Below are 12,894 nucleotides of genomic sequence, written 5' to 3' on the forward strand. Positions count from 1 at the left end.
TTGCCCTCCTGTGAATTTTTTATTTATTTTTCAAATATTTCCCAAATGATGTTTAACAGATTCAGGACTTTTTCACAGTATTTTCTAAAATTGTTTTTCTTCTGGAGAAAGTCTTATTTGTTTTATTTAGACTAGAATAAAATAAGTTTTTAACTGTTTTAAAGGCAAATATTATTAGCCCTCTTAAGCAATATTAGTTTTGGATTGTCTGTAGACAACTTGACTTGACTAATTACCCTAACTTTACCCTAAATAACCTAGTTAAGCCTTTAAATGTCACCTTTAAAAGCCTTTTAAATGTTTCAATGTGTTTTAAAAAAATCTTTCTGTTGAACAAAAATTGAGGAAAAAAATATACAGGGGGGCTAATAATTCAGGAAGGCTCTGACTTCAACTGTATTTGTAGTATTACACCTAGTATTAAGTGCATTTAAAGGGTTAAATGAGTCAGATGAAGGTCTGTCTGGATTGTTTGAACTCGCTGCTGTTTGATCAGTAAAGAACCACTTCAAAGTCCAGCTGGAGAACCAACACACACACACAAACACACAGATTCCAGAAGGAGAGAGAGCAGGTAAGCAGATCAAATCTAGCATAAAACTTCAGTAAAGATATTCAGTAATATTCTTGAGATCAGACTAAGGATGTAACCGAAAGTAAATCGCTTCTTTAAAAAAACAAATCACTGAAGTGCGATCAGCAATTGTTTTGGATTTTGGTGTTTCAGTGACTACTTTGGGGTTTCTGACCTGTATTAATTACTTAATTTGTAAATCTCTTTGACTCAGAGTTGCTTTATTTAACTAAAAATGCATTAAAATGATTACAAATACATTTTTGATATCTGAATTAAAACTGAAAAAAATTCAGATAAAATTGGTGTAAAATTAGATTACATTTCTTTGACAAAAATCTAGATGACAATTGGTACCTGAATGGTATCTTATGGGAGCATATTGGAATGTGAACAGACTTTCAACCAGCACGACAAAACATGTTTCTGAAGACAATCACCGACTGCACCTTTAAAATGAGCTGAAACAACACGATTCTTGAGATTTTTTTTGGGGACAACTTAATTGTTTTATGTTCAATCCACTTAAATTTGGTAAGTTAGCTTAATCGATTTGTGTTGGGACATCATGAATGAATTGTATGGAACATTGCATGTTTTTTACAGTGCATGCACTTTTTGTTTCCATAGGATGTGGCTTGTTCTAGTAATGGAATCTGTGCATGCAGAAATCAGCCCATCATTGAGTCTGTTTATTTACTCGTGTAAATTTTTATGTCTTTTAATTAATTTCAGTAATATTATTGACTAATGTGAAAAAGTTCACTTGATTTATTTACAAAACAGTACTGGGTCTAATTAGATTTGCATTGTAAACATTACATCAAAGTAAAAAAGGTAGTATTTTTTATTTCAAGTATTAAGTTTAAGGTTAGCACAATCGCCTCACAGCAAGAAGGTCGCTGGTTTGAGCCCTCTGCTTGGTCGGTTGTCATTTCTGTGAGGAGTTTGCATGCTCTCCCCGCGTTAGCGTGGGTTTCCTCTGGGTGCTCCGGTTTCCCCCACAGTCCAACAACATGCGCTAAGGGTAAATTGAATAAGCTAAATTAGCCATAGTGTATGTGTGTGAATGTGTGTGGGTGTTTCTCAGGGATGGGTTGCGGCTGGAAAGGCATTTACTGCGTAAATATATGCTGGATAAGTTGGCAGTTCATTCCGCTGTGGCGACCCCTGATTAACAAAGGGACTAAGCCGAAAAGAAAATGAATGATTGAATTTTTTACAAAATTCTGCGCAGAAATTCTGTCTGGCCCTACTAATAACTTTAATTAACGAGTAAATAATAGCTTAATAAAAGCGAAATGGCGAGATTTAAGCAAACTAACTACGAGTAGCCTCCCTCGGAGCGACCTCAGCATTAAGAGAAGGACGGTGCTATATATCTAGTGACTTTTATCCAAAGCACTAGTTTGTTTTGCTTGGATTAAGTGGATTAAATCGAGAATATAACTCCATCAGTCACCTTATCTATAGGTTTCCATCGAAAGCTTTCAAATATAGATTACTAATCAAAGTATTATTTCATATGGGAAAGTGTTTTGCATTGAAAGGTTTGCTTTTATAGATTACGAGTTGTTTAGTATTATCTGTTAAGAGAAAGTGTCTTGCATTGAAAGCTTTGCATTTGCAGATTACTAGTCATAGGTATTAGGCGGCAGCTAACTCTCTGCAACTCTCACATGGTCACCCACCAAAGCTAAGCAGGGCTGTGCCCGGTCAGTATACCTGGATGGGAGACCACATGGGAAAGCTTGTTTGCTGGTGTTAGTGAGGCCAGCAGGGGGCGCTCAACCTGTGGTCTGTGTGGGTCCTAATGCCCCAGTATAGTGACGGCGACTCTATACTGCTCAGTGAGCGCCGTCTTTCGGATGAGACGTCAAAACGAGGTCCTGGCTCTCTGTGGTCATTAAAAATCCCAGGATGTCTTTCGAAAAAGAGTAGGGGTTTAACCCTGGCATCCTGGCCAAATCTGCCCACTGGCCTCTGTCCATCATGGCCTCCTAACCATCCCTATATCATAATTGGCTTCATCACTCTGTCTCCTCTCCACCAATCAGGTGGTGTGGCTGCTGTCGCGTCATCCAGGTGGATGCTGCACACTGGTGGTGGATGAGGAAATTCCCCCCCATTGTGTAAAGCGCTTTGAGTGCCCAGAAAAGCGCTATATAAAAAATGTAAGGAATTATTATTATTATTAATATTATTATTATCTATAAATTCATAAGTGAACATGTTTTTGCATTTGAAAGTACTTGTTGGGAAGAATTAATCATTCAACATCATTGAATAGTACTGAACTGGTATCCTTAAAAACAACAAACTAAAAAACCATCTCTTCCGAGATCTCTTTAACCCCAATGAATAAAATCAGAAACACCTGTGGAAGCACTCTCTCTCTCTCTCTCTCTCTCTCTCTCTCTCTCTCTCTCTCTCTCTCTCTCTCTCTCTCTCTCTCTCTCTCTCTCTCTCTCTCTCTCTCTCTCTCTCTCTCTCTCTCTCTCTCTCTCTCTCTCTCTCTCTCTCTCTCTCTCTCTCTCTCCCTCAAAAATCCACTCTTACTTTTAATGTTCAATTTAATTATTCTTTATTTGTATAGCGCTTTTACAATGTAGATTTTGTCAGAGCAGCTTAACATAGAAGATTATAGTGAATTGAAACAGTGTCAGTTCAGTTTTCAGAGTTTAAGTTCAGCTCAGTTTAGATTAGCTCAGTTCAGTTCAATGTGTTTTAATATTCACTGCTGAAAGTCCAAACACTAAAGTGTAATCCATCGATGCGCAGCTCTACAAATCCCGAACTATGCAAGCCAGTGGCAACAGCGGTGAGGAAAAAACTTCACCAATGGGCGAAAGTGAAGGAAAGAAAAAAAAACCTTAGGAGAAACCGCTCTCAGTTGGGCACGACCATTTCTCACATGGCAAAAAGTCTTGTGGAGAGCTGCAGTCTAGGCGCCGGAGACTGGAGATCGCTGGACGTCAGTGTCTTACTCTAGCATTAAATAGTCTGAACATGTTTTTTTTGTATAACTAGCACTTCTTGTGTGTATTGCCTCTTCTTGATGAATTACTGAACGCCTCCTCAATTGTAAGTCGCTAAATGACTAAATGTAAATGGAATAATGCAATGCATTTCGTTGCATTGCATTTGTACATGTGTAATGACAATGAAGTTGAATCTAATCTAATCTAATAAACCTCATGCATTTTCTTTGTTTCTAAAGGATGTGGCTCGTTCCAGTGATAGTTGTAGCATGTCTCCTGAACAGCCCTGCTTTAGCTGGAGTCAAGGACTTGAGTTCACACTTCAGCACACTTGAGAAGGAAAAGACAGTGGATGCGCGTGGACTATCTCCAGGTGGAGAAAACACAGACATGGAGTCCATTCCCCTAGACTTCCATCGGGAAAACACCGTCACGAATGACCTCCCGGAGGGCCAGGATGACGAAGATTATGTAGACTTCGATAAAATCTTGGGTGAAGACGACTACAGTGAAGGCGATCATATAGACGAGATCTCCACCCCTGCTCCAGACCTTGACCTCTTCTATGAGCCTAGTGACCCTAAAATTCGTAGAGCACGTCTATTGCGGCTATTCCACGGTCAAACACGCCTCCAGCGCATCAACGTTGTCAATGCACGCTTCGGGTTTCGACTTTATCGGAAACTGCGCAATCGATTAAACCAAACGGACAACATTCTTCTTGCTCCGGTTGGGATTTCCATCGCAATGGGGATGATGGGTTTGGGAGTGGGTCCGAACACTCAAGAGCAACTCTTCCAAACTGTGGGATTTGCAGAATTCGTCAATGCCAGCAATCATTACGATAACTCGACCGTGCACAAGCTGTTTCGCAAACTCACGCACAGGCTCTTCAGACGAAACTTCGGCTACACGTTGCGATCGGTTAACGACCTCTATGTGAAACGCAATGTGCAGATACAGGACAGTTTCCGGGCGGATGCTAAGACGTACTATTTTGCTGAGCCACAGTCTGTTGATTTCGCCGATCCAGCGTTCCTTGTGAAAGCCAATCAGCGGATTCAGAAGATCACCAAAGGTCTGATAAAGGAGCCGCTGAAGAGCGTAGACCCGAACATGGCCGTGATGCTCCTCAATTACCTCTACTTCAAAGGTACATCAATTATAGACCACTTTAGTGCTTTTTATGGACTCTTTTCACATTTGTGGGCTTCTCAGCAGCAGAAGTCATCATAGTTGGTTCAAACTTAGAGCGCAGTAAATAGAAAGTACAACAAATAATTTTTACCAATCTTATTTGCTCAAATAATAAAAGAAAAACTCCACAATGGTGTTATCAAGACTTTTAGAAAAAGGAAAAAAATAATGCGAGACTGACGCCGGCAGCCAGAAGAGAGAATAATGTCAAATTTACTGTCCTGAACCATAGACACTGTATTAGAAACACCTCACATACGCGGTACTTTGATGCAAAGATTATGTAAAACACTTGTACATACAAATAAATGTGCATACATTTAAAAAAAATCTAAATATGTTGGTGCCAGTAGTGGTTAGCGTGTCGACACATGCGCTCCGGTGCTCACGGCAACCCAAGTTCAATTCCCGCCTCGTGGCCCTATACCGATCCTTCCCCTCTCTCTGCTTTCCTGTCAATACTCTACACCCGGGGTCACCAACCTCGGTCCTGGAGGGCCGGTGTCCCTGCAGGGTTTAGCTCCAACTTGCCTCAACACACCTGCCTGGATGTTTAAAGTATACCCAAGACCATGATTAGCTTGTCTAGGTGTGTTTGATTAGGGTTGGAGCTAAAATCTGCAGGATACCGGCCCTCCAGGAACTAGTTTGGTGATCCCTGCTCTACACTGTCCTATCCATTAAAGGTGAAAACCCGAAAAGAAAAAAAAAATCTAAATATTAAAAGACTTTCAAGGACTTAAGATAGTTAAATCTTAAATCGCATCTCAAAGACACATTTAAACGCGTCATAACAGTCTTGTGAAAAGGGTCCATTGAGCTGTAAACCTAAAAAATACAGAAATAAAAAATGATTTGCACTTTGATGTGAATAGTCATTATATAGAACTTAAAATTGCACTTACAGCAAACTTACGGCAAATTATCATGTACTAAGTAAAATGTCAGCACAGGATCACTGGAAATACATGCCTTAGTCTTCTTTTTTTGCAAAATGCAAAACATGCTAATCTGAATATGTTTTGTTGCATGTTTCAGATGACAATTCCACTAGATGGCATTGTGTGCATTTTATGAATTTGATATTTGCGACTTAGGGTACATTATGTAGCACGTTTCTACAAATCCAACAGAGGGTGCAGTATACATTTTTGTGAATTTGAAATACGTTACTTAGGGTACGTTTTTTTGCATGTTGCAATTGACAAATCCACTAGAGGGTGCTGTTTACATTTTTTGCAAATCTGAAATCTGTGACTTCTGTCAAGTTCAGACTGTGTGATTTTTAAAGTAGTCGTGTCACAGATGTTTTCACACTGCATGACCATCTGGAGTAGCGTTTCGTCACTGCTTTGTTTACACTGCAAGTTGGATCAGCGACAGGGGCTTTCACATTGCATGACTTACAATAGGAAGAATCGCTGACAACTTTGTCCAAACTATGTCTCACGGCGAAAAACACGTCATATATCTTTTGTTATTAACGTTGTTATTTAATAGGACAGAAAATGTACACATTTGCTCACCTGGGTTTGAAGGGAATTAGCCATTTCTCCTCAACTTTCTTTTTTAACTTTCTGTATGAAATGTCAAACAGACACGGCTGCTCCTGTCAAACCTCAACTAGTTTTTCCTCCATTTCTTGGGTCCAAATAAACCAAAAATGAGCACTTTTAACTTCTCCCTCAACCTCCCGCTGGCCTGCAGGTGCACACGTACAAGTGAATGCTGCTCTCTCATTGGCTGTAGGCGATCGCTGATGTTATTTTCAGTCAAAGCTCATTCCACACGGCATGATTTGAATCGCCGACAGCTCCAGATATTCAGCACGCCAAATATCTCACAGGCATCGGTGACTCTTTTGCGATTCTCTCAGATCGCGTCTTTGATAGTTCATACTGTGTGATCGTCACTCACGTGCACGAGCAGCGATTTGCCTGTGATTTCAGACAATTGTCGTCGATTTCTCAAAACCTGTCGGCGAGTCAAAATCGGGGCTAAAATCATGAAGTCTGAACTCGGCATTAGGATACATTTTGTTGTATGTTTCAGATGACAAGCTCACTAGAGGGTGCTGTTTGCATTTTTTTGTGAATCTGAGTGAACTTTATTTATAATTTAATTTTGGGATCACATGCTTATGACTGATCACGGCTGGATTCACATTAGCTATCACATGATTCTCCAATCAGATGATTCAAAAAACAGACTTGCTTACCTTAGTTTTCTTCATAATCCCCCCTTCCACCCCTACTCCTCCTCCCTTTTCCTAGATAGGGCAACATGGCGGCTCAGTGGTTAGTACTGTTGCCTCACAGCAAGAACGCCACTGGTTCAAGTCCATACTAGGCCAGTCGATGTTTCTGTGCAGAGTTTACATGTTCTCTCCATGCTCGCTTGGGTTTCCTCCAGGTTCCCCAGTTTCCTCCCACAGTCCAAAGACATGCGACATAAGTGAATTGACTTAACCAAATTGGCACTATACAGGGCCGGAGCAAGCTGAACTGCCGCTCTAGGCAGAGGACGATCACGCCGCCCTCAACCCCAATGTGAAAACGAAAGTGACCGGTTATGAAAATGAAGTGAGGTGTTGCGGACCTCTATTCTGCCGCCCTATGCGCGGATATAACTGAGGATGCGCGGGTGCTGACGGAGGGAGGGAGGTGTCGCGGACACCGGGCTCCCTATTCTGCCGCCGTATGCGTGGATATAACTAAGGACGCGCGGGTGTCGCGGACCTCTATTCTGCCGCCCTATGCGCGGATATAACTGAGGACACGCGGGTGCTGATGGAGGTGTCGCTGACGCCGCCCTCTCTATTCTTGCGTCTATGCGCGAATATATCTGAAGACGTGGGTAGTGAGGGAGGTGTCGTGGGCATAACTGAGGACACGGGTGGTAATGGAGGAGTAGCGGATGCCGCCCTCTCTATACTGCCGCCCCAGGTGGCCGCCTAGGTCACCTCTATGGACGCGCCGGCCCTGGCACTATAGATAAGCTCTTAGTCAGGCTCCTACCTACGCCTTTCAGTCAGCAGTTTATCTCTCCATAGCAATCTCTATAAGCTGTCATAAGCTCCCCTAACTAAACCAGGGGAGCTTCGAGACCTACCTGAGCTCAAACTACCCTTTCGCCCTTCAAACGGGGGGGAGCCCTATGCTTGAGGAGCTTCTGAGCTCAGGGCTCTCTCCCAAGACAGCATGCCAAATGCTTTATTGTCAATCACAAGTGTGAACTCTTGAAAATAGGTTATTTAGGGTACGTTTTGTTGTACGTTTCAGATGACTAATCCACTAGCGGGTGCTGTCTACATTTTAGCAAATCTGAAATCCACTACTTAGGATTCGTTTTGTACACGTTCACAAGAAGGCAGAGTTTGTCTTACAGATCATTTAGAGAACCAAAACCCTTCCCTAAGCTCAACCAATAGTAATTCCAAAAGCAACAGTAAGAGAAAAGTGCACTGTGATCATATAGTTTTACCTTAATCTTACCAAGAAATCTGATTATCAACTTGAGTTTTAAAATGAGATGTCAAATCATTCAACTGGAAGGATCCACACATTTGCATGAATGGTACTTTTGACATGCTCATGGTCCTAAAGACCTTGATTAGTCGGTCATTTTGAGAGATGACCTTTCAGGAACAGGACAGGATGCCCCTACTTGAAACACTAGCAGTTAGAACGAATAATATTACATGTATGCCCCAAGTAACACCATAACTTCATGTTTCCAACTGTCACAACAAACACAGGTACGTGGGAGCAGAAGTTCCCGAAGGAGCTGACACACCACAGGCAATTCCGTGTCAATGAGAAAAAGCAGGTGCGTGTCCTCATGATGCAGAACAAGGGGAGTTACCTGGCAGCGGCCGACCACGAGCTCAACTGTGATATACTGCAGTTGCCCTATGCCGGAAACATCAGCATGCTCATCGCCGTTCCTCAGAAACTCTCGGGAATGAGATCCCTGGAGCAGGAGATTTCCCCAACCCTCGTCAACAAGTGGCTTAGCAATATGACCAACAGGTAAAGCACCACACTCTAGATCAGTAGACAATAGAGGCTTTCATACAGCAGGAACATTTTCATAGTTCCTAGAACTATTCGTGGAGATACCCATTTATTGGTATGTTCACAGGAACTGGGAATGCCTTTAGTTATAGGAACACCTTTGTTAAGTGGCATAACAATATGACCAACAGGTAAAGCACCATACTCTACATCACTAGACCATAAAGACTTCCATTCTGCAAAAAAGTCTCCATAGTTCCTAGAACTATTAATGAAGATTTCCAGTTCCTGTGAACATGCCAAAAAGTGGGAATAACTTTAGTTAAACTAGTCATACTGCAGGAAGATTTTAATAGTTCCTACAATTATTAGTGGTGATGCACTTTTTGTAATGTTCACAGGAATTGGGAATGATTTTAGTTATACAGTAGGAACTCATTTGTTAATTGGCACAACAATATGACCAACAGGTAAACTCTATACTCAATATCACTAGACCATAGGGGCTTTCATACAAAAGGAAAATTATTTTTTTTCAATAGTTCCTACAACAGTTGGTGGCGATACCCCATTCTTGGTATGTTCCACAGGAACCGGTAATGACTTTAGTTATAGAAACTCATTTGCTCAAGTGGGAGAACAATATGAGCAACATGTAAAACACTGTAAACAAGACCACTAGACCATAGAGGCTTTCATACTGAAGTAAGATTTTTACCATTTCTAGATCTATCGGTAGAGATACCTAGTTCTTGTGGAAGTGGGTATGACTTTTGTTAGAGGAACTCATTTGTTAAGTGGCATAACAATGTGACCAACAGGTAAACCAGTATATTCAAGACCACTAGACCATTGAAGCTTTCATACTGAAGGAGGGTTATATTTTTAAACAGTTCCTAGAACTATTGGTGGGGATACCCACTTCTTGGTATGTTCACAGGAACTGGGAATGGCTTTAGTTATAGGAACTTATTTTTAGTAGGATAATAATATTACCAACTGGTACACCACTATATTCAAGACCACTAGATCATAGAGGCTTTCATACTAAAAAAAGGTTATATTTTTAAATAGTTCCAAGAACTATTGGTGGAGATACCCACTTCTTGGTATGTTCACAGGAACTGGGAATGACTTTAGCTATAGGAACTCATTTGCTAAGTGGGAGAACAATATGACCAACAGGTAAAACGCTGTAAACAAGACCACTAGACCATAGAGGCTTTCATACTGAAGTAAGATTTTTACCTTTCCTAGATCTATCGGTAGAGATACCTAGTTCATGTGGAAGTGGGTATGACTTTTGTTAGAGGAACTCATTTGTTAAGTGGCATAACAATGTGACCAACAGGTAAACCAGTATATTCAAGACCACTAGACCATTGAAGCTTTCATACTGAAGGAGGGTTATATTTTTAAATAGTTCCTAGAACTATTGGTGGCGATACCCACTTCTTGGTATGTTCACAGGAACTGGGAATGGCTTTAGTTATAGGAACTTATTTTTAGTAGGATAACAATATGACCAACAGGTAAACCACTATAATCTAGACCACAGAGGCTTACATATTAAAAGGAATATTTTTACAGTTTCCAGATCTATTGGTGGTGATACCCACTTTTTGGTATGTTCACAGGACGGGGAATGACTTTAGTTATATGAACTCATTTGTTAAGTGCCGTAACGATATGACAAACAGATAAAAAACTATAAACAAGACCACTAGACCATAGAGACTTTCATATTAAACGGCAATTTTCACCATTCCTAGATCTATCGGCAGAGATAGCTAGTTTATGAAAGTCGGTATGACTTTAGTTATAGGATTTGTAAAGTGGCTAAACAATATGACCATTCTCAAGATCAGAGCACATCCTAGACCATGTAGGCTTTCATATTATAGAGACATTTTTTTTTTTATAGTTCCTACAACTATTGGTGGTGATACCCACTTCTTGGTATGTTCAGAGGAACAGGGAATGCCTTAAGTTAAAGTAACTTATTTGTTAAGTGGCATAACAATATCACCAACAAGTAAAGCACTATACTCTAGACCTGTAGTCCACAACCACCGGGCCGCGGACCACTGGTCTATTCCCCCCGCGACTTGGTTTTTTCCACTCACCCACACCATCTTACGTGAAACGGACTATGCCAAAATCCACCACGGAGCGGGAAGAACGATCGCTAGAATATAGCTCAGTGGTGGTTGTTGATAGTTTCAAGTTATAAAACAGGTATTATAGAGTCCAAATCAGCAGAGCATTTACGGATTGTGCATATATGTGTGCGTGAATCGCTAAGCCCCCGAAATCATTGCAATATGCATCTATATGGAGTTTCACATATTTATACTCATTAGGGCTGTAACATTCCAATGTATACATTTAATTGGGCTATACGGTTGTATTATTGTTAATATGTTCGTCAGTTGAGATGTTTGGCACAGATGTTATGTATTTGATGCATATAAACCTTAATAAAACATAATCAGACCGCGATAGTGCAACTAGTGCATGCGCACTGAGTTGTTCATGATTAACCCGGATGCACGAGCGCAGCAGCTGTGTTCACGTGAAGATATAAACAATATGACCAACAGGTAATGTGCCATACCCAAAACCCCTAAACTACCAGTGTCATGATGTTACTTTGACTGAATAAATGTCATACGAAACAGCAGCACAAAAACAGAACTAATGTTTGCTGCATTTAACTATAATTTTTGTCTGTGGTATTGTGTTCTTTTCTTAGCCCAAAAGAGACGTAGCGCAACATGTTGTCATGGATGAATTAGTCTACTGATACTACTATTTGCACTTACATAACTTAAACATTCACACTCCATCTGCATTATCACCCAATACACACAATTTTAGACATTTTAGTTGTCGGGGACTGGCCTGGTGGGCTAGTTCCTTTAACTAACCAATGCAAAAGACCTTATGATGTTACAAACACGGCAGCACCTTTAAATGTTCCTCATTTTAAAACCTGATTAACACAATTAGCAAATAGGACATGCTCCTGCATCCAAATCATCATCTGTCCTTGAATAAGCTCAGATTGGACTTCTGAGGTGTATTTCTGAGGTGATCAGTACTTCTGATTGTATGGTGTGTTATGTTCAGATACCGAAACGTTTTCTTGTGCACTTTCTATTAGGACTCGTGAAGTGGTGTTCCCTCGGTTTAAGCTGGAGCAGAACTATGACCTGATTGAGCACCTGAAGGAAATGGGAATGACGGATATATTCACGGAAAAGGGCGACTTTTCTCCGATGACCTCAGAGAAAGTCATCATTAACTGGGTAAGAGAACAACAAACACATGCAAGAATGCAATCAGATCTGGCATTTAATATGTATTTGGCCTAGGTGTTTACCATATGCTTGCACTCTATGGGCTCTATTTTGACGGTTCATGCGCAGAGCGCAAAACGCAGGGCGCAAACGCTTTCAGGGCATGTCAGAACGCATTTTTGCTGATTTACGGACGGGAAAATCCGCTTTGCACCGTGGCGCATGGTCTAAAAGGGTTGAGTTTATTTTCTTAATGAGTTATAGGTGTGTTTTGAAAATAAACCAATTAGAGTCTCATCTCTCATTCCCTTTAAGAGCCAGCTGCGTAGCGCCATAAGCGCATTCGCTATTTACTGGATTCAAAGTAAGTCTAAGTGGAAAAACTGAGCATTTCACTAGCAAACAGTTAACAGATTTTTTAACAGAAAACAGTTAAACAGAGCATCTACTGCGTGAGAATGAGAGATAATGGATCTACTTTCACTTTCGCTTTTGGATAGGGAAACCTTTACGCACAGACATCAATTAGCCTATAAATAATTAATTGTGTTTGTTAAGCGCAAATATTCGTTTCAAAACTATTTCTAAATTCATTTCTAATTTCCAGCAAACGAATAAATGAACAATAATAACGAAGTGTGGTGAAAAACCTGAGTTATATCCTAAAACACATACTGCGCCCCATATGGTCTAAAACCTGACAGGTGGACAAAACTAAGCTTGTTTTTAATAAAACAAATATAAATATGGATATAATAAATAATACTGCTAATAATAATAACATTATACAAAAGCAAATTGTTATGAATGAACTGAAAAAACCT

The 12,894-nt window shown here is 40.5% G+C and overlaps 2 protein-coding genes across 11 annotated transcripts in view; one reads left to right on the plus strand and one right to left on the minus strand.

Moving 5' to 3' along the window:
* Nucleotides 1-12,894, minus strand: part of pi4kab (phosphatidylinositol 4-kinase, catalytic, alpha b) — a 151,871-nt gene that overhangs the window by 78,470 nt on the left and 60,507 nt on the right.
* The window catches only part of serpind1 (serpin peptidase inhibitor, clade D (heparin cofactor), member 1), a 20,067-nt gene continuing 7,709 nt past the window's right edge, over nucleotides 537-12,894 (plus strand). For 2 of the 4 annotated variants that reach the window (XR_015496883.1, XM_087262889.1), the window contains exons 1-4: nucleotides 537-574; nucleotides 3,795-4,708; nucleotides 8,510-8,783; nucleotides 11,935-12,079. Coding sequence is in view for 3 of the 4 variants with exons in the window: in XM_087262889.1 (XP_087119015.1) it covers nucleotides 3,796-4,708; nucleotides 8,510-8,783; nucleotides 11,935-12,079 (1,332 nt within the window). In the remaining variant the exon portion in view is untranslated. 4 annotated transcript variants of the gene reach the window in all.

The sequence above is a fragment of the Danio rerio genome, chromosome 8 (genome assembly GCF_052040795.2).
Source record: "Danio rerio strain M-AB ecotype USA chromosome 8, GRCz13ab, whole genome shotgun sequence".
Classification (NCBI taxonomy): Eukaryota; Metazoa; Chordata; class Actinopteri; order Cypriniformes; family Danionidae; genus Danio; species Danio rerio.